This window comes from Schistocerca gregaria, chromosome X (genome assembly GCF_023897955.1).
Source record: "Schistocerca gregaria isolate iqSchGreg1 chromosome X, iqSchGreg1.2, whole genome shotgun sequence".
Classification (NCBI taxonomy): domain Eukaryota; kingdom Metazoa; phylum Arthropoda; class Insecta; order Orthoptera; family Acrididae; genus Schistocerca; species Schistocerca gregaria.
This window is the reverse complement of record NC_064931.1, coordinates 39595607-39618444: the sequence shown is the minus strand read 5'-3', so window position 1 is coordinate 39618444 and position 22838 is coordinate 39595607. Positions and strand designations below refer to the sequence as shown.

The following is a 22838-nucleotide window of genomic DNA, read 5'->3' as shown; positions in this document are numbered from 1 at the left end:
ACACTCCATCATAACCATGAGAATCATTAGTCTTCAGTGATTTAATTATTGACACAACTCCCTCTTGTCTGTGTCACAGAGGAGTATTTCAGACATCAATCTTGGAAAGGCATTTGCCAAGAAAGTTATATGATTTCCTGTAGAAAGTAAATTTTTATTTAATTCACCAGCAATGCTCAGAAATGTTTATTGGGAGGATGAACCCTCTGATATTAAGCAAATGATTTGTAAGTGTCACTCTTGTAGAGAAATAAGGCTGCACCCCATACACTTTTTTTACCACGATCATTTCCAAATAACCCATAGTAATGTATTCATATTACTTTGTAGGGCTCTTTTAGATGTCATTGTATTTGGTCAAGGTACACATAATAACCAAATACCCACATGGTATTAATATGGTGCCCAACACTATCACTAATGCTATTACATAGGCCTTATCAAAGATATTCACAATTGAAAAGTTGCCACACACAGTTGTCTAAAACAATGGCTTACAATTCATTTCCCATCAATTCAAACACTGTCCATTTAAAATATGCACCTTTTCAACCTCTGATGCAATGGTGGGGCAGAATGAATAACCAGAACATAAAAAGCACAGACAGAAAAAAATTAATACTGTAAATCATCACAAATAGCTCTAATCCTTCTTCACATTCCTACAGAGTCACATTAATCACTAAAAAATGTTCAATGGAGTTGTTAGGTGACTATCAGTAAAGGATGATGCTGACATTACTGATGCCACAGGGTCCAATGATGTATATGTCAGTGTCATTAAGATGCAGCAGTCTGGGCCACATTATTCAGAAGGTGGATGGGACGCATAGTAACAACCATACAGATGTCACATGGGGGACAAATGCTCCAATTTCCTTGGCTAAGGATAGTTTTCAATGCTGGCAGAATCTGCTCTGCTCATGATGATTCAATTAGCTATTACCACAACCACCACCAGAGGATGATAAGCCAGCTAGCTGCCATGCTTCTGCCACAACTCCCAACAGTGGGTAGGCCTACCAAAAGTGTAGGGCCATCATCACTGCTTCCTCATCCCCTCCCAGTACAAACCAGGGAGTTTGATACAAGAAAATGAACTATTTCAGATTAAATGTACATGAAAATGCAGGTAAGTATTAACTTTTTGTAAAATACATGGAGAAGTGAAATACAGTTGTTTTAAAGTACTCTTAGTTTCTCAGCCAAAATGAAATCTTTCAATAAATCAGTGTGGAGAATAATACTGTCCAAGTAAACAGTACTACTTCAGTTATTCATACAGTGTATTTGGTATTGGAAAACTATGAAATATCTGAATTTAATATTCAATTTTTGCTCCATGATTTGCTAACTGGTATTAATTTTTCTTACCAGTTCTGAATGTGCCAATTTTCCCAACTGCAGCACTAGTAACTTGCTTCATTTCTTCTCCTGTCACTGCGATTGATTGCTTTGACCGAGAACTGTCTGTTGCACAAACAGTGCCTCTTCCATCAGATTTACTCCTTTCTCTTCCTAACACCACCCTTGCCTCTTCTTGCACTGGCGACTTTTTGCGATCTTCCTTAATGCGAACCTGAAAGTGATAAGAAAAATTCTTATTTCCAATGGCTTTCTAGTGAACATCTCTGTACCTAATGGAAAAATAAAGTAATTGTGATGATAAAACATTACTGAGTTTTTGTTGATATTTCACACATTTAATGTGAACATATGAAAGCCAATATGTGTAATTGAGAGATTAATTGAATACATTTTATCTCCACAGAAGCCATTCTTTATTTGAAAGATTCCATCAGCTTTTTGGATTACATCTGCAATTTTATATGGATATACTTTGAGGAGAGACATTTTGTTTCCTCAGAAATTTAATCTAACTTTTGCAGTATGACTTTCTTTGTCTGCACCACTCTATCTGTATATCATTCCTACATTGATATGTAGGGAATAGGTACTGGAACAGTAAAGCTGTGAAGTAAGCCATAGCAAATGCCCCAATATTTCAGTCAGTAAGAACATTCTTAAGGATTTCAATTCAAGTCCTAGTTTGGCATGCAGTTTTAAACTGACAGGAAATTTTGCTACCAATATTTATGACTAACAATAAAGGTAAAGTGATTACAGACTCAAGCAACATCACAAGATCTTAACAAATTTTCCATAAAGCCTTGATACTCATGTTTATGAATATTAAAGTGTAAAAAAATAAAGCCCTAATTTTAAAGTACTGCTATGTCTTACAATACGAAGATCTTTAACATGCTGTGAGCATTTATACAACAGCGTGTTCTTAATTCACACATATTCAACAATTCATTCAAAAGATATTTATTTGCTGTTCTTTCTATATGTTTCCTTGTCACATATATAACCCAGAATTATATGAACATGGTCAAAGACGTCACTCAGTCTTACAATTTCACATATATTTACATACAGCTTACTCTTTTATTTAAATAACCCAAAGAAAGTCACTGGTAAGACGACATCTGTACTGTATTTTGTTGATGTATTCCACTTAGAAGAAAAATCTCTCTTTTACCAGGATCTACTGGACACTATGTGTGTGTGTGTGTGTGTGTGTGTGTGTGTGTGTGTGTGTGTGTGTGTAATGAGAACTGGTTCCTTATTTTCTTATCATGCACACATAATATAATCATCTTGAATGCACAAAATAAATAATTTCAAGCTGTGGTGACAGTTGTGATATATGTAAGCTAAGACAATTTGAGTTTGTTGTGTAGCTAATAATGATATGCAGCAGGAAGCCTACAAACTTGCAGGAACAGTGAAAGAGAGGAATAAGTTTGAAACATATGCTGAATACAAAGTCCTGAACACAGATAAGGAAAGAGCCATGCTGAATGTGTGTGGGGACCTGCATGAATGGACAGAAGTTCTGCTGTCAGAGAACTACAGTATTCTACCAAATTACACACATTCTTTCTACTCATATGTAATAACCCAAACAGAAACATATTTTACACTTTTTGAATAAATAATCTTTAAAAACAGAAGACCATTTGTGCAGTGTTCTGTATTTCATATATACCTGCATCTCAAATTACAAACAAATATAACCTTCATACATGAGACTACATTTTAGTTTCCTCAGAAACAGTTTTAGCATAATTAAAATTGGAAACAAAAACTATTAACATATCACAGAGATAAAATATAAATTTTTTAAAAGAGATACCAGTGTTATAAAACATGAAAATGCCAAATTTTCATGCTTCCCCTGTTCACAATTTTTCATAGGCTAAATGAAATACAATTGGCCATGTGTTCAGTACAAAAGGTAATTAATAGATTCTTTCTGTGTGGGAAATCAAATGTCCTTAATCACACATTTGTCATGAAACACTGATGAGTTGCCACATGGTTTTTTCTGCAGTCAATAAAAACACTAACATATATTTCATACTATTGAAGCAAATCATAGTAGATAAGATGGCCATAACAGAAATAGCACTGCGTGGCACAGAATCCAACTGGGGAAGTATATAAGGATATGTTTAAATTCATAAAGTAATGAGGAGGCAACCACTCAGTTATAATGGATCAATACAAGGAGCACAGTAACACATAACAGATAACAGAATTGACACTAGCTTTTCAGCACTAGCTCTGTGTGTGTGTGTGTGTGTGTGTGTGTGTGTGTGTGTGTGTGTGTGTGTCTAGTATTGCTGGAAAAAGAGCTGGTCCTTGAGAGCTATTGTGAATGCTGTTTTCTGTTATGTGTTACTGTGGTCTACACATCGATCTGCTACAGGTGAATGGTTGCCTTTCCTGTATCTTATGTATCGCTCTGTTCATGAGTTAAAATTATTGTTATACATTTTTAAATTCAGTTTTGCAGTGCAACATAGTTTGATGCATATCCCAGTATGGAGTTACTTACGGTAAAAGCAAGGCTTTATTACAGTTCTATTAGATTTTTTGACTCAGAAAATTTTTCACACTTAATGTTTGTCTTAAGTTATGATTAAAATTAATCTATGTGATGGAAACATTATTCACTAGTGTCAGTTCCCACATAAAGGCAAAAATAGCATTTTACCCATGAGCAAATACAACTTAGGCTGTAAATAATATATGTTTGACATGTTCAATGCAGCTGCCTTTATTTTTTATTTTTTCTGTTAATGTGTGTAATATGTCTGTGATATCATCCCTCCCTTCTCTCTCTCTCATGCACACACACACACACACACACACACACACACACACACACACACACACAGTATTTCTTGTAGCAAAGGAAATTACATATGGCAATAATTTTATTATCAGTCATCTTATCTCATTCGTCAATGTTTGGCCTAAGACCAGTTCACAATTGAGAACACATGAAAATACTGAGATGACATTAAGAATGGATTATGCATTGAAAGTAGTTTTTCTTTGTCCAATGTTATTCTAATATAGTATCAATTAATAAAAATGACATGTGCTAACATCTCTTATTCTATTCATATGAAAGCCCAAGAAGCTAACATACCTTCCGAGACAGAGGATGTGATGTATTAGTAAGCCAGGAAGATAGAGTGATAATCACAGAAGGGACCCATGTAACTGTATAACCTTGTCCAGTAGCCTGAAAATTATGGAATTTAGCCACCTAGTTCAATATAATAACCAGGGGCATCTAAAAAGACAGTTTCTGCTCATGTGTGAAAGACAAGTTTCCAGATTTTAATTTTATTTTCTCACCCTAAGATTCTTCACATAAGAACCAACTAACCCTGCAACAGAATGTATCTTAGTGTGCTGTGTTTCTCAACACGTGTTTTTCTTTCCTTTTCAGTGTTAACTGATCATTGCATGTTTTACACTTATTTGTCTGTTGTATGGCTGTGAAATTAATAAAAACATGATATAATATATGTTACATATTATTTAACAAATAATTGTTAAAAATTTAATAATTAGACCTTGTAATACTGAACATGTAAAAAAGTGTAATTGCAAAGAACAAATAGAGTTAGACAATAAAACTCAGTAAATGACTGCCAAAAATAATAAATTTTTGAAGAGAAAGAAAAACAAATATAAAGATAAATGAATAAGTATTTGTGATGTTTGCCTGATCAAACAAGAAAATGTATGAGAAGAAAAACCTGCATCCTGAGTGATAAAAAGAATAGTTGAATAACACATGGAGCAGGACTGAGATAGTGAATTGATACTTTCCCAATAATTCAACGACAACCAAAATTGCTGTAATGTAGAATTTGAATAGTTTTGGAGTGATTTATTTTACAGATACAGACAGTGCTAATTAATACACTGACACAGTATTCATGATGTAATAAAACAAAGTACTCTCTGGAAAAAGGTTAATCTGAATACTGCAGTGCATACAGAAGCATTTACGCAACCATTCTTCACATACTCCATATGCAAATGGAAGGGTTTAGAAGCCCTAATAAGTGGTGGAATGAAAAGTAGCATCTACTGTGCATTTCACAATAGTTTGAAGAATGTAGACACACATAGGTGTGGATGTAGACCACAATTCATCATGAGGAATGATGCCTCTGGATAAGAGTGACCCTTTCCTTCTTCTAAACTGAAAATTTTCTGACTCAGCCAATCACAGGTGAACCTATGGTTTAATGTAAAATCAGGACTGTGGCATAATTTAATTTTTCACAAAATAATTACTAGGCACAAAAGCATGTCAACTATCAAACAATGTCCAAAGATTAATTAGGATTCAGTACACAATTTTTTGGATTTGTAATCTGATGTTTATCCACCCAGTCATCAGTCAGATATAGTAAGGAAATTTTATAATTTTACGATTAAAATGCATGCACTAAATATGGCAATAAAAGTTCTAATGGAATGTAAATAATTTAGGAGAAAAGGAGACCACTTACCAACAGAAGTATTGAGTCATAGACACACAAAAAGAAAGCAAGGTTTTTATTCTTCTCGTGTGTCTGCTGCTGACTCAGCACTTCCATTACTCAGTAAGTTGTCTCCTTCACTCCTTAATTACTTAAAATGCATACACTAAAGTACATTTATGTTACAAAATGTCAAAGGAACAGATTGCTTTTGGAGATTGAGCTTTTGTAGATGAAGGTGCTGTCATTCAAGAATACACCTACTTGTTGCCATTTGAGGAAAATGGAGTTGGCTGCATGTCTCAAAATCACAGACCACTAAAAGTAATGATTTTCAGAAGTAAGTTGACAGCTCTCATTATCACACATTCCATAATCATATCATTATAACTTCTAGTTCATCTACTGATTCAGATACACTCTGTCAAAATGTTATTTCACTTGTGCTAAGAATAAATATCTCTATAAGAGTTACAGTTTCTATTTTATTATTTTTTGCTAACACTTAAATTTACTATAATTTATTCCATAAAAGTGTTATCAGTGTTAGGGGCCCTTTGAGGAAACAGGGCTACTTGAGTCATATCAAAATAACTGCTTAATGGGCAGACTAGTACCTTATCAGCTATCCTATCAATCACCTTTTCTGACACATATGACAAGTAACTTTGGTGTTAGTCATGATGTGTCTTCAGCCTAGTTGCAAATAATAATGGGAGACCTGCATCAGTGGGAACAATTGTATCTCTAAAAGCAATTGGTGATGGGAAAATTATTACTCAAAAATACATGGTTCATCTGGTAGATCTTGTGGAGAGGAACTGTAGAAACAAAAAACAAAAGAGAGAGAGAGAGAGAGAGAGAGAGAGAGAGAGAGAGAGAGAGAGAGAGATAGACAGAGAGTCTTTTTACAAGGGAGAAACTGCAATAAGACAAAAGGCTGAATTGTGAAAATAAGTGCAAAAATACTGTATGAGCTAGTGCACAGAAAAACAGGAAGTAAGACAAACTAAGTATAGAGTTGTGTCTCTGGATAAAAAATATAGATTCTTTGGCACCACAGCTTACAGCTCAGAAACACAATTACATATTTCTTTATAAGGTAATGAGCACTAATTATTATAAAATATTCAAATCACTGGTTTCATTTCAGCATATTATTGCTATCAGTGGATGTGATTTGAATATTCACAAGAAATAAAAAAGTTTTATCCCTAAGCTAAACAAAATACTTTTGTGTATATAAATGCTGATATGTACAATACTATAAACATCCCCCCCCCCCCTCCCCACCAGCCGGTATGGCCCTGCGGTTCTAGGCGCTTCAGTCTGGAACCGCGTGACCGCTACGGTCGCAGGTTCGAATCCTGCCTCGGGCATGGATGTGTGTGATGTCCTTAGGTTAGTTAGGTTTAAGTAGTTCTAAGTTCTAGGGGACTGATGACCACATATCTTAAGTTGCATAGTGCTCAGAACCATTTTGAACAAAAATTTTTGGTGTTTATCATACTGTTCAGTGACATTTATTTACATTTTGATAAAATTATGTTCCTAATTAGTGACTGTGATGTATACAGAATTATTTGCATTATTTTTGAATGAAGCACTTCTTGTACATATGTAGATAACATCTGTCAATGCCAGTAATTTGCCAAAACAGACAATGTAAACATTTTATAATAATTAATGACTGTGACTTAATAAAACAGTTTCACTGAAGCAGGCATTGGGTTAGACAGCTTCAAAGTGACACTATGTCAACTGTTACAAAAATAATGAGGAACAAAGTGAAGATACATAGAAAGGAAAGAATGCATAATTACTGATTGCAAAATGATGCAGTTCCATTAAAAGCATAAACAAAAATGTGAATAAAATTGTTCTCAAAACACGACAAAAATTACAACACACATTGCTATCTTTTTATCTGGAGTATAGTACAGAAAATGTGGAAGACGTAAGAATCAGCTGTGGTAATCAGAAAGGAATAGAGACATCAATGTTACTCGAGGAAACAGTTGTTAGGTACAAAGAAAAAAGGCAATAAATCATCCCAAATGAGACATTCTTATTATCATCTGACAGTGTTTTTATTATCTGGTGTACAAATGGTACAACTAACAATTGAGCAGATAGGGGAGTTTAGATGGGCTGTTTAGATAAACAAAAAAAAAAAAAAAATGGTTCAAATGGCTCTGAGCACTATGGGACTCAACTGCTGAGGTCATAAGTCCCCTTGAACTTAGAACTACTTAAACCTAACTAACCTAAGGACATCACACACATCCATGCCCGAGGCAGTATTCAAACCTGCGACCGTAGCGGTCACGCAGTTCCAGACTGTAGCGTCTAGAACCACTCGGCCACACCGGCCGGCTTTTAGATAAACAACAGCAAATAAGTAATCAGTTGATTCTGAGTACGTCTGCTGATTCTGTGGTAGCACCATTGAGTTAGATGTTTGAGATGTGTAACATTGGTAAAGCAAATGCCGAAATTTGCTACAAAAGGTAAAATGTGTGAGAACTATTCCATAAGGAAAATAACCCAAAAGCAGTAACTTTTACTTTTATACACAAAATTCTGTATTCACAGACGGTCAATGTTAATATATTTAGGTGACATTCTACTACGTAACATTAGCGAAACTTTCACTGTTTACATATGACTTATACTGAAGCCTTATAAATAATTAGCATAATTGTTATTATAATTATCTGATTTATTCTACATCCTATAGATAGATTTGCAATACAGATACATAATACTAAAAATTATAAAAAAAACTTCTAACTACCTGCCTCCTGCTCCTCAACCTTTTACATGTTTTCAACAACGATGCAAAATATTTAGAAAAATTCAGACACATTTTTCAATGTATCTGAATAATGTCTTACATACTGTGATCTAGTAGACACAATTTCCATTGGCCTCAATCCTTCCATTGACCTCCTTTCATTTTTAACTACAAAAGAAAGAATTCAAAATATCAGGATGCTATGCTTATTTATATTGGATGAACTTTGATGTATAATTCCATACAAAGACAACGATTTTATCCACATATTTCGAAGTTTTGATTCCATCATTTTTTTAGTTCTTCCCCAAATCTCATTTAAACATAAAATATTCTTCTTGTGCTTTGGTATATTCTATTGCCAATCATTTAGTGATTTTACCATTTGAGAATTCATTTAGATCTAGAGTGAAGATGAACTTAATTAAACTATTCTCCTTTGAAATCTCTTATGACATTAAGTGTAATATGATACTGCCTAATATATTGTCTGTCTCCATAGCTGAGTGGTAAGTGTGGCAGAATTCAATGTGAGGGACCAAGGTCGATTCCCAGCCAGATTAGATATTTTCTCCACATGGAGACTAGGTGTTGTCTTGACTTCATCATTTCATCCCCATCAACATACAAGGTTATAAGGTGCCTAAACAGACTTGCACCCAAAGGGAGTTTCTAGCCACATGTACCTAATATTTTGATGTTTATGTACCAGTCTTCATTCATATCTATTTTCCCAGCATTGGCAGAGTGCTTCCTGCAGCCTTGGATATTACTGACAGATTTCAAACAAACTACAGAGCTACAATATCATGTGATAAATGTTATGTTGCTAGTGTGTATTCCATGAAATGGGTTGTAGGTCATCAATTGAAATGGCATTGGTATCTTGCAGTAAGTTATTTGCAATCATGTTGTGCATATCTGTCATGGATCAGGCAGTGATCTGTTACAGTACATAAAGAAATGTTTCTCAACCTTCAGCTTATGGGTGTCAGTATTTTGTAAGACGTGCATTTTGTGGATCTTCTTTTGCTGTTGTGATCAATGTATAACATTCAGAAGATACATAACGTTTGTAAATAATTTTTGTGAAACCTACAGAGCATCTTGTCCAACTGGTATGAAAATGAGAATAAGCTACTGTGTTAATCATTTGCTAACTGACAGGCTACAAAAATGATCTTACTTTCAGACTGAAGCATATGGCTGCAAATTATAAGTGATAGAAAAAAGAGTTCTGCTGCATTAGGATTTCTGTAAAAGACACAAAGCCACAGCACAAATGCTGTCAAAGCTATTGCAACTGAAAATGTCTCAATATTCACCGGCTGATGTACAGTTGGCTTCTGCTATGAGTGTAATCTGCAATTCTTTGAGTGAATACATGATGACATATCAGCTGAAAAATATTGCAAAAATAAAAGATTGAAATTCTTTATCGAGAAACAAAAGTTAGAGGTAGCAGCTTTATAATTCTGTTAACATTTTCATTAAATTTTCTGGAATCATTCATTCAGTGAGCCCACTTTTGTTCTAGTTCTATATAAATGAGTTACCATTATGTATTTAACAAGCTGAAGTAGTTCTCATAGTTAATGTTTCAAGCACTGTGAACATTTAACAGAATTTGGATTGGCTATCATCTACTACCAACAAGCTCAACTGTTGCACAACTAAATGAAGCGATCAATATGAATTATAAAATCACCCACCCCACCTCTAGAGGTGTGGCAACCATCTCATTATTGTAATAACTACAAATAGAAGATATAAGGGTAGTAAAGTCAGGTTCATTTACAATGCATAAATTTACTATATAAGATGTCAGACCTGAAAGCTGAGAAACAATATATGAAAATTGTGGTGCACATACAAAATGAAATCATTTATGTAACATATTTCATTATTATTGTAGCGCTGTTCAAGCTATACATAACAGAGTTGTAAACAAAATAAAAATAGTATGGAATACAAATCACAAAAGAAACTGAAAATATATTGTGAACATTACAGTAAATGATGTGTGTAGCCTTCTCCACAAAATAATAAGTAAAGAATATTTTAAGCTTATTAAGGAAACAAAGACTTACTTTATTAGAAAGGAAACAGCTGAAAGATGTACAGCCATCCAAAAACAAAAGGAGAGGCAGAAACTGACAGAAGTTAAAAGTGTCCACAGAAGTGGAGAAATGGATGCAGATGCGTGAGACAGATTAACTGCACTAAACAAAACAGAAGTAGTGAGTGAAACTGGAAAAATCATAGGATAAACCAAACCATTGTGTGCATTGAGACAACAAGGTCATTAGTTTCAAATGTAATAAAAGAGCTGAAAGTCAAACTTTCATTTGACATACATTACGCTACAACATAAATCAATAAACATGCAGTAGTAACCTATTTAACAAACTTGGCAAATACTTCAACAAAAGAGAGAGATTTTTTTCCAGCTTTCTTAAAAAGGAGTACACTGAAACCAATTTTTATGCATGAAAGCAGATGTGAATTAAGAAACTAAAGGGCAATATCAGCTGATTCCTCATTTACTACCATGAAATAACTAAAGAAAAGAATTGTGAGTCAAAAATGTATGGGACTATAGTCATCACAATATATGGTGTTATGGAACTGTCTAAAACATTTCATTATGTTAATTATTTCTTGTTGATGTAGTATGGGATATGATGAAAGTGTCATACTATCATGAAGTCATGCAAAATAAATAAGGATGGAAATCGTGCATAAATGGTGAGAGAATGTGATCAACCACACATTGCACCTGTTAACACTAGAACATGGTGTGCTACAAGATTTGGCACTCAGTTAAATATTGTTTTGTCTTTCCACAACATATAAATCAGAAGGTTAATCTGAAAATGAAGTTTCTCATGATGACATGCTTGTATAAAATTTTCTTCATCTTCTTGCTGTGTCAAATTAGACAGCTCCAAAGCCAAGAGTCACCTAGCCATAGAGTGTGCATTGTCATCAACCTGTCAGGCAGAAATCTTGATTTAGAAACTCTTTTCTCCTTGAGGAGATTTGTATATAGATTCTAAGCCATATACCCATTGTGGATATTATTAATGGAGTTCAAATGGTAATGTTACATTTCTCACAGGATGTGACTTGGAGCATAATACATTTTGGCAGTAATAAAGCTTCCAAAGTCAAACACCAGCAGATTAGGTAGGAAAGGGCTATGTTGGAGAGATGAAGATTTAATGATGCTGCCAACTAACAATAATGGCTCAGAATGTCATGGAAAAGTGATTCTGATGTTCAAACACAATATACACACATGCCTGAAATGTGATCCTACATTCTCAAATGGTGCAGCTGTTAAAGAATTCTGGTCTACTTAATTATGTCATGAAGATAACATCTGAGCTCCTAAAGTTCCTATTGGCCTTCCCACCTTTAGGGTAGCCAAATATATGACCAAATTCATGAGATCTATGGCTGATCATTGCAAACATCATGGTCTACATAAAAAACCCTCACAGGTTTAGTGAGGTAATCAAGCAAGTCAGAGTTGGTCCAAATGATATTATGGTCAGATTTGATATGGTCTCTCTGTTTACTAAAGTCCATATGGAAGAAACACTTTGACAGCCATTTACTTTTTGTATGACACAAAATTTTATGAAATGACTGATGAAATGGACACAGGTTCTTCACTATCATCAGCAGTGACTAATTTCTTTATGAAGCATTTAGACGAATGTGCCTTAAATCTGGTACCCCTTCACCTGTCTTCATTATATCATTAGTGTTGAGATGAACATAGAAATAAAGTTGCCATTTTTAGATGATTTAATAAAACATATACAAGATGAACATCTAGACCAGTCTGTTATATCACATGCCTATGCACACTTACTTTTATCTCAGTGTGCAGAGCTTCAAACACCCAGCCCAGAAGAGACCAGTTATAATACATTAGTATACAGAGCTACAACTGTTTCTGGGAAGGAACACTTTAGTTCCAAATATGTTAGATTAGATTAGATTAGATTAATACTTGTTCCATAGATCATGAATACGACACTTCGTAATGATGTGGAACATGTCAGGTTAATAAAAGATGTCTGTACAAGAAATTACATTACACAAAATATTGCATGACACTAATGATTAAGGGTTTTTTTTTTTTTTTTTTTTTTTTTTTTTTTTTTTTTTTTTTTACTTACTTTATATCTAAAAATTCAGCCAATGAGTAGAAGGAGTTGTCATCTAGAAATTCTTTTAATTTATTTTTAAATGTTAGTTGGCTATCTGTCAGGCTTTTGATGCTGTTTGGTAGGTGCCCAAAGACTTTTGTGGCAGCATAATTTACCCCTTTCTGTGCCAAAGTCAGATTTAACCCTGCATAGTGAAGATCATCCTTTCTCCTGGTGTTATAGGTATGCACACTGCTATTACTTTTGAATTGGGTTGGATTATTATCAACAAATTTCATAAGGGAATATATATACTGTGAGGTTACTGTGAGGATCCCTAGATCCTTAAATAGATGTCTGCAGGATGACCGTGGGTGGGCTCCAGCAATTATTCTGATTACACGTTTTTGTGTAATGAATACTTTTCTACTCAACGATGAATTACCCCAGAATATGATGCCATACGAAAGCAGTGAATGAAAGTAGGCATAGTAAGCTAATTTACTGAGATTCTTATCACCAAAATTTGCAATAACCCTAATAGCATACGTAGCTGAACTCAGACGTTTCAGCAGACCATCAATGTGTTGCTTCCAGTTTAACCTCTCATCAATGGACACACCTAAAAATTTTGAAAATTCTACCTTAGCTACAGACTTCTGTTCAAATTCTATATTTATTACTGGAGTTTTGCCATTTACTGTACGGAACTGTATATACTGTGTTTTATCAAAATTTAAAGAGAGTCCGTTTGCTGAGAACCACTTAATAATTTTGTGAAAAACATCATTTACAATTACATCACTTAGTTCTTGGTTTTTGGATGTTATTACTATACTTGTATCATCAGCAAAAAGAACTAACTTTGCATCTTCATCAATGTGGAATGGTAAGTCATTAATGTATATCAAGAACAGTAAAGGACCTAAGACCGAACCCTGTGGGACCCCGTGCTTGATAGCACCCCAGTTTGAGGAATCAGCTGTTTTAACATTACACGAACCACTTATTTCAACTTTCTGCATTCTTCCAGTTAAGTATGAATTAAACCATTTGTGCACTGCCCCACTCAAACCATAATGATTTAGCTTATCTAAAAGAATTCCATGATTTACACAATCAAAGGCCTTTGAGAGATCACAAAAAATACCAATGGGTGATGTCCGGTTATTCAGAGCATTTAATATTTGATCAGTGAAAGCATATATAGCATTTTCTGTTGAAAAGCCTTTCTGAAAACCAAACTGACATTTTGTTAGTACTTTATTTTTACAAATATGGGAGGCTACTCTTGAATACATTACTTTCTCAAAAATTTTTGATAGAGCTGTCAGAAGAGAGATTGGGCGGTAGTTGTTGACATCAGACGTATCCCCCTTTTTATGCAATGGTTTTACAATGGCATATTTCAGTCTATCAGGGAAAACACCCTGCTCCAAAGAGCTATTACATACGTGGCTGAGAATTCTACTTATCTGTGGGGAACAAGCTTTAAGTACTTTGCTGGAAATGCCATCAATTCCGTAAGAGCTTTTACTTTTCAGTGAGTTTATTATTTTACTGATTTCAGAGGGAGAGGTTGGTGGAATTACAGCTGTTTCAAACTGTGCAGGTATGGCCTCTTCTATTAATAGCCTTGCCTCTTCTAGTGAAGATCTAGATCCTATTTTCTCCACAACATTTAAAAAATGATTATTCAAAATATTTTCAATTTCTGATTGTTTGTTAGTGCACTTGTCATTCAATTTTATTGCACTAAAGTCTTCCTGTGCTCTTGGTTGCCCTGTTTCCCTTTCAATAATATTCCAAATTGCTTTAATTTTATTATCAGAGTTACTGATCTCAGACATGATACACATGCTTCTGGACTTTTTAATAACTTTTCTTAGTACCGCACAATAGTTTTTATAATATTGAACAATTTCGGGGTCAGTACTCCATCTTGCTGTTAGATACAGTTCTCTTTTGCGGTTGCAAGATATTCTTATTCCTTTAGTTAGCCAAGGTTTTTTATATGTTTTCTTGGAATTATGTTTAACTATTTTCTTGGGAAAACAATTTTCAAATACCCTTAAAAATGTATTGTGAAATAAGTTATATTTCAAGTTTGCATCGGGTTCCTTATACACTTCATCCCAGTCTAGCTGCTGTAGGCTTTCCCTAAAGTTTGCAATATTTATATTGTTAATTGAACGCACTGCTTTGAAAGTCTGATTTATTATACTGCATGGAGCTATGTCATGTACTGTAACAAGCTGTGCACTATGATCTGAAAGACCATTCTCAACAGGATAAGCATTTATGTCCTTAAACTTATCTTATGTGAAGCATTTGTTTTTATAAAAACAGTGACAGGGATATAAATATTAAGCTTTTACTCTCCTAGAAACAAAAACACAAAGATGCTCAACAGTCACAAAATGAGCAACTTGCTGCAGTTCTTTCTTTCTGTGGGGCTACACATAGGGTCCTAATGTGACAAGCATAGGATTTATTTTCTGACTGCACAAGAAGGTTTCAGAAATGTCGAGTTAAAGGCAAATATTGTCTTCATGCTCTGGCATTACAGGCATGCATTACAGACATCAATATGATCTCTGACAGCATCACATCATGATGACATAAGCTGACCAATCACAAGATGATTACTTATTATATAGGACTATTATAGCAGCAGTTATGACACTTAATTGCTCCTCATAAAGACAATAAAGGTTATCATAATAGTTTTTATTCTAGTTTGATGTGTCTAGGAGACAGTGAAAATTTTAAACAAGGAAGTTACAGTGTAAGCTAAAGCTGCATAAAAAATCTGTACAGCCCTATCAAATATACTGATTCATTGTGGGATAGACCCATAACCTCGCTGTTTGGTCTCTTCCCCCAAAACAACCAACCGTTGTGGGATACTGTATTAGGTTTGCAAAAAGTGATCAATTTGTACTTACTAAAGTAGTTACTCATGTAAACACCTCCTTGTAACATAATTAGGAAAAAATCCACGTAAAATCACTATAATGTTGTAACTACAAGCATAAATAAATTTTCTATTCTATTCCATTTTATTCTAATGGATTATCTCAATGCAATGATTAATATTTATTGCTAAATAATCATTTTACAAACCAATCAAAGCATTCTGCACGGTATTCCAGACCAGAAAGTGAGGAATGTATGACATAGATACTTCAAAAATAATGACTCATTTAAATATACTGCCTGACAAAAAAAAGTGAAGAACCTAGAAGACATGGATGGATGTCAATGTAACTTCATACACTTACCCACTGTCACTGGATATGTAAATGATTAGAGCTGCAATTCTCTGTAAGAAGTATAATGGCCACCAGAGTGCATTTGTGAAGTCCACATATGATGTTAGTACCAGGCCTAGTAGTGTATATAAATAGTGTGAACAGGGTCAGATGTTGAGTGCCCAGTGTGAGAATTCAGTGACACATATACTTGTGTGAGACAGTGTTACATGTACCTGGCAGAATTTGAAGGAGCCTCGTTGTGGGTCTCCATTTGGCTGGTGGGTCAAATAATGCAATATCCTCATCTCTGGAACTTTTGGATGTTACAGTGGCCAGATGTTGATCTGCAGTGGAACATGAGAACAGACATACAAATCATCAAGATTCCAGTCAACCACATGTGTCCAACACCGGGGAGGATTGCGTATTGTGCACCTAGCTCATCATAACACCTGTACAGCTGCACCATCTGACTGAGAACAAATAATGGACTTCCTGCAACATTTGTGTCATCTCGCTCCATTGGCCGGAGACTAACAGCAGTCTAAGGAATTACTGTTCAGTGTGTAGTTACCATTAGCACTACAACACAAACAGCTGCATATGGAGTGGTGCTGTGACTGGGAGGCATGACTGCTAATGAATGCCATCGTATTGTGTTCACTGATGAATAACAGTTCTCCACTATTCCTGATGATACTTATCAGGCAGTATGGCAGGGACGTGTGGAGAGGTCCCAATCTTAAAATGTTTTTTGTAAAGGTACAGAGGTGTTACTCCTGGCATCATGATGTGGGGAGCTATCTGGTATGGCTTCGGGTCATAGTTGGTAGTGATTGAGGGAATGCTGATGGCAAAACGGCAGATCACAGACATGCGACAGTATCTAGCTGCTGTTTTTCAATAGGAAAATTCTGGTCTGCATGTGGGACATGTCTCTCTGAACTTTCTGCAAGATTTTGAGGTACTCCTGTGACCAGCAGAATCCACAGATCTGTCCCCAAAAGACATGTGAGGAACCAATCTGGATGTTGACTCAGTTCCAGCACCAGTATCCAGGATATCAAGGACCAGTTACAACAGTTGCAGGCCAGTTTGCCCCAGGAGCGAATACAATGGCTTTATAATACCCTTTCCAGCTGAAACAGTGTGTGGAACCAGGCCAGAGGATGTGCAACATCATGCTGATAAGTGGGCTAATAGAATCAAGTTCTTTGTAAATTTGACTTGATTTTGTAATCAATGAAATAACATCTCATATATCCTCTCAACTCAATAGATCTAATTTTGTTTCCTCCTTCCCTTCAGGTGTTTCACTTTTTTTGTCATGCAGTGTAAATGAAAACTATAACAAATTTAGGAACTGATAAAAATAACAATCTGAAATGGGTAGATTGCATGGATATTATGTGCAAGGAAATAAGCACAGAGATTTTCTCAATAAAGATCAAAGCCAAGTTATCTTAAGAAAAACTGATAACTATATGTCATATAGATTCACATTCCTACATCCATCTCAATCAGTTTATGTATGGATAGGAGAACAAGTAGGACAAGTGGTAATGCTATTTAGACATAAAAAGAATTGCTGTCATAAAATTTAAGAGGTGTACACCATTGTGTGACTATTTTGTCAGTGATGAACAGTAAGACACAACTCCCCATATAACAACAAATATGAGTGTACAGCATAAGGTAGGCAAAACTGCTATATGAAACAACAAAACTTGAAATTGGTAATTTGGCCCACATAGAGAAGTCAGCAGGACAAGTTTCAACCTATTATCCAATATATTAAAATAAAAGTAAGTTTCTTCAAAGAGAACTTAAAGCTTATTTAATAAAGTACTACAAAGGAAGTGCCAAAAACGTGGAAACATACCATGTCTAATATGGTGTAAAAAAAAGTTGGCTTTCAAAATAGCTTCCAATCATCTTGGAATGGATAAATGCAGGTCAATGTGGAGGCTGGCCATGTGGCATCGCCTGCTCTGCCTGTGAGTGGACATGTGGGCGCTCCTTCAGCGAGGTCCGAGCAGGCATACAGAGGGAGGGGTTTATTAGTGATTGGGAGCTCCAACATTAGGCAGGTGATGGAGCCCCTAAGGGAAATAGCAGAAAGGTTAGGGAAGGAGGCCAGTGTTCACTCTGTCTGCTTGCCGGGTGGTCTCATCTGAGATGTGGAGGAAGCTCTGCCAGCGGCGATAGAGAGCACTGGGTGCACCCAACTGCAAATTGTTGCTCATTTCGGCACCAATGACTCCTGCCGTCTGGGTTCAGATGTCATCCTCAGTACATACAGGCGGTTGGCGGAGTTGGTGAAGGTGGAAAGGCTTGATCGTGGGGTGGAATCTGAGCTAACTATTTGTAGTATCGTTCCCAGAACCGATCGTGGTCCTCTGGTTTGGAGCCGAGTGGAAGGCTTAAACCAGAGGGTCAGACGATTCTCCAGAGATCTGGGGTGCAAAATTTTTCGACCTCTGCTATCGAGTGGAGAAATGTAGGGTCCCCCTGAATAGGTCAGGCATGCACTACACGCAGGAAGTGGCTACAAGGGTAGCAGAGTATGTGTGGAGTGCACATGTGGGTTTTTTAGGTTAGAGAATTCCCTCCCTAGGCCCGACAAGACGCTTCCTGAGACATGGCAAGGTAGGAGTAGGCAAAATGCAACAGGTAATAACAATATTAATCTGCTAATAGTAAACTGCAGGAGCATCTATAGAAAGGTCCCAGAACTGCTCTCATTAATAAATGGTCACAATGCCCACATAGTACTAGGGACAGAAAGTTGGCTGAAACCAGATGTAAACAGTAATGAAATTCTAAAGTCAGATTGGAATGTATAGCACAGAGACAGGCTGGACAGTGAAGGGAGAGGCATGTTTATAGTGGTAAGAAGTGCAATAGTATCAAAGGAAATTGACGGAGATCTGAAATGTGAAATAATTTGGGTGAAGGTCACGGTTAAAGCAGACTCAGACATGGTAATTGGATGTCTCTATAGGCCCCCTGGCTCAGCAGCTGTTGTGGCTGAGCACCTGAAGTATAATTTGGAAAATATTTTGAGTAGATTTCCCCACCATGTTATACTTCTGGGTGGAGGTTTTAATTTGCCGGATATAGACTGGGAGACTCAAACGTTCATAACAGGTGGCAGGGACAAAGAATCCAGTGAAATTTTTTAAGTGCTTTATCTGAAAACTACCTTGAGCAGTTAAACACAGAACTGACTTGTGGCGATAATGTATTAGACCTTCTGGTGACAAACAGATCCAAACTATTTGAAACAGTTAACGCAGAACAGATACTGTATCAATGATTTCAGCCGTAAATAGAAATATTAAAAAAAAAGGTAGGAAGATTTTTCTGTTTAGCAAAAGTGACAAAAAGCAGATTTTGGTGTACCTGATGGCTCAACACAAAAGTTTTGTCTCAAGTATAGATAGTGTTGAGGATCAGTGGACAAAGTTGAAAACCATTGTACAATATGTGTTACATGAGTATGTGCCAAGCAAGATCGTAAGAGATGGAAAAGAGCCACCGTGGTACAACAACCGAGTTAGAAAACTGCTGCGGAAGCAAAGGGAACTTCACAGCAAACATAAACATAGCCAAAGCCTTGCAGACAAACAAAAATTACGTGAAGCGAAATGTAGTGTGAGGAGGGCTATTCGAGAGGCGTTCAATGAATTCGAAAGTAAAGCTCTATGTAATGACTTGGCAGAAAATCCTAAGAAATTTTGGTCTTATGTCAAAGCGGTTGGTGGATCAAAACAAAATGTCCAGAGATTCTGTGACCAAAATGGTACTGAAACAGAGGCCGAAATAGTAAATGTCTTTTTCCAAAGCTGTTTCACAGAGGAAGACTGCACTGTAGTTCCTTCTCTAGATTGTTGCACAGATGACAAAATGGTAGACATTGAAATAGACAACAGAGGGATAGAGAAATGGTTAAAATCACTCAAAAGAGGAAAGGCTGCTGGACCTGATGGGATATACCAGTTCGATTTTACACAGAGTACGCGAAGGAACTTGCCCCCTTCTTGCAGCAGTGTACTGTAGGTCTCTAGAAGAGCGTAGCGTTCCAAAGGATTGGAAAAGAGCACAGGTCATTCCTATTTTCCAGAAGGGACATCGAACAGATGTGCAGAACTATAGACCTATATCTCTAACGTCTATCAGTTGTAGAATTTTGGAACATGTATTATGTTTGAGTATAATGACTTTTCTGGAGACCAGAAATCTACTCTATAGGAATCAGCATGAGTTTCAAAAAAGACGATCAGGTGAAATCCAGCTCACGCTACTCGTCCACGAGACTCAGAGGGCCATAGGCACAGGTTCCCAGGTAGATGCCGTGTTTCTTGACTTCCAGAAGGTGTTCAATACAGTTCCCCACAGTTGTTTAATGAACAAACTAAGAGCATATGGACTATCAGACCAATTGTGTAATTGGATTGAAGAGTTCCTAGATAACAGAACACAGCATGTCATTCGCAATGGAGAGAAGTCTTCCGAAATAAGTGTGATTTCAGGTGTGTCGCAGGGGAGTGTAGTAGGACTGTTGGTATTCACAATATACATAAATGACCTTGTGGATGACATCGGAAGTTCACTGAGGCTTTTTGCGGATGATGCTGTGGTATATCGAGAGGTTGTAACAATGGAAAAGTGTACTGAAATGCAGGAGGATCTGCAGCGAATTGACGCATGGTGCAGCGAATGGCAATTGAATCTCAATGTAGACAAGTATAATGTGCTGTGAATACATAGAAAGAAAGATCCCTTATCATTTAGCTACAGTATAGCAGGTCAGCAACTGGAAGCAGTTAATTCCATAAATTATCTGGGAGTACGCATTAGGAGTGATTTAAAATGGAATGATCATATAAAGTTGATCGTCGGTAAAGTATATGCCAGACTGAGATTAATTGGAAGAATCCTAAGGAAATGCAATCCAAAAACAAAGGAAGTAGGTTACAGTATGCTTGTTCGCCCACTGCTTGAATATCCAATGGAGAGCAGCACGCTTCATTACAGGATCATTTAGTAATCGTGAAAACATTACGGAGATGATAGATAAACTCCAGTGGAAGACTCTGCAGGAGAGACGCTCAGTAGCTCGGTATGGGCTTTTGTTGAAGTTTCGAGAACATACCTTCACTGAGGAGTCAAGCAGTATATTGCTCCTTCCTATGTATATCTCACAAAGAGACCATGAGGATAAAATCATAGAGATTAGAGCCCACACAGAGGCATACTGACAATCCTTCCTTCCACGAACAATACGAGACTGGAATAGAAGGGAGAACCGATAGAGGTACTAAAGGTACCCTCCACCACACACCGTCAGGTGGCTTGTGGAGTATGGATGTAGATGTAGATGTATGGTTTTCAAGAGAATCTTATACTATTCTTCATTCAGAATAGCGGCAAATTCAGGTAACGATAATGCACGTGGATACCATCGTGCACATTTCTCTCCCAAGTATACCAGAAAAGAACAATAATACTGACATCTGGTGATTGTGGTGGCCAGGGGAGATTCAACACTTCATTCTCATGTTCAAGAAACCTCTTCTGAACTATGCGGGTTGTATGACCAGAGGCCCCGTCTTCTTGGAACACATATTCACCATTAGGGAAGAAATATTGTACCACGGGATGGACCTGATCACCCAAAATGGTCACATAATCATTGGCAGTAAAGTGACATTGAAGACTAACTGTAGGACCCATGGAATACCATTATGGCTACCCAAATCATCACTGAACCCCAGCGCATTTCACTCTTGGGATGTAAACTGGGCCATAGAGCAGAAACAGTGGAAAACAAGACTTATCTGATATCAAATGCCATTATTCCATTGCTCCATAGCCCTGGTATTATGGCAGAGTGGAACCACATTTTCCTTTGATGGGCATTTGCATCACTGATGAGTCATTTTGGAATTCCAACTAACCCTACAATTCTCTGCTTCTGAAGCTCCCTTTCTGTTGGTTCGCTGCTGACAGTGTACTTGAGTGCAACTTTGAGTGCTTCAGTGATTTTTGCAACTCTAATAATCTTATTATTGTCACAGTTCTCTTAAATGACTGTCTATCATGTCCATTCAACACACACTTTACCCTGTTTTGCGACTTAGTGCATGATGTTTTTCTGCTTTCCCTGTACACAGTATAAATCCTTATTACAGTGCCTCTTGAAACACCAAACACTTCAGCTGCTTTTGTAACAGAAGCTCCCACAATATGAGCACCAACAATTTGCCCGCATTTGAATGCACTGATCCTCGACAAGATGCACTCATTAATACAGAGAATACTTCTTTGATCATGACTACCATTTGCAATGTACTGAGGACATTGCACAGGTCCCATATGTGGTCAAACACAACAGCGCAACCTGCAGGTTTGGCCAGCAATTACACTTATGTGCAAGCATGCATTTCTCATGGTGTTTCCATATTTTTGTCCATAGTCTGTATATACAGTACATGATGGTTGGAAGGTGTGTGGTATGGGACAATGATGGAGAACATAATGGTGCCATTGTGAAGTGTGCCCTATCTCTCTTTACACAGAAGGCATCATGCTCCTGCCTTCTTATTTGCACACCACTAGAGCAGCAGTTTACCATAGTTCACTGGAGCAATGAAGGGTATCAAGTGACTTGAAGAATGTTCAGGTCATTCCCATTTTCAAGAAGAGTTATTGGGCAGATGCACATAATTATAAGTCTATATTGCTGATTTTAATC

At 36.5% G+C, this 22838-nt stretch overlaps 1 protein-coding gene across 4 annotated transcripts in view; it reads right to left on the bottom strand.

Moving 5' to 3' along the window:
* The window catches only part of LOC126298626 (uncharacterized), a 489726-nt gene that overhangs the window by 31249 nt on the left and 435639 nt on the right, over positions 1-22838 (bottom strand). For all 4 annotated transcript variants that reach the window (XM_049990033.1, XM_049990034.1, XM_049990032.1 and 1 more), the window contains one exon: positions 1375-1579. In XM_049990033.1, coding sequence (XP_049845990.1) covers positions 1375-1579 — 205 coding nt within the window. The remainder of the gene's footprint in view (positions 1-1374; positions 1580-22838) is intronic.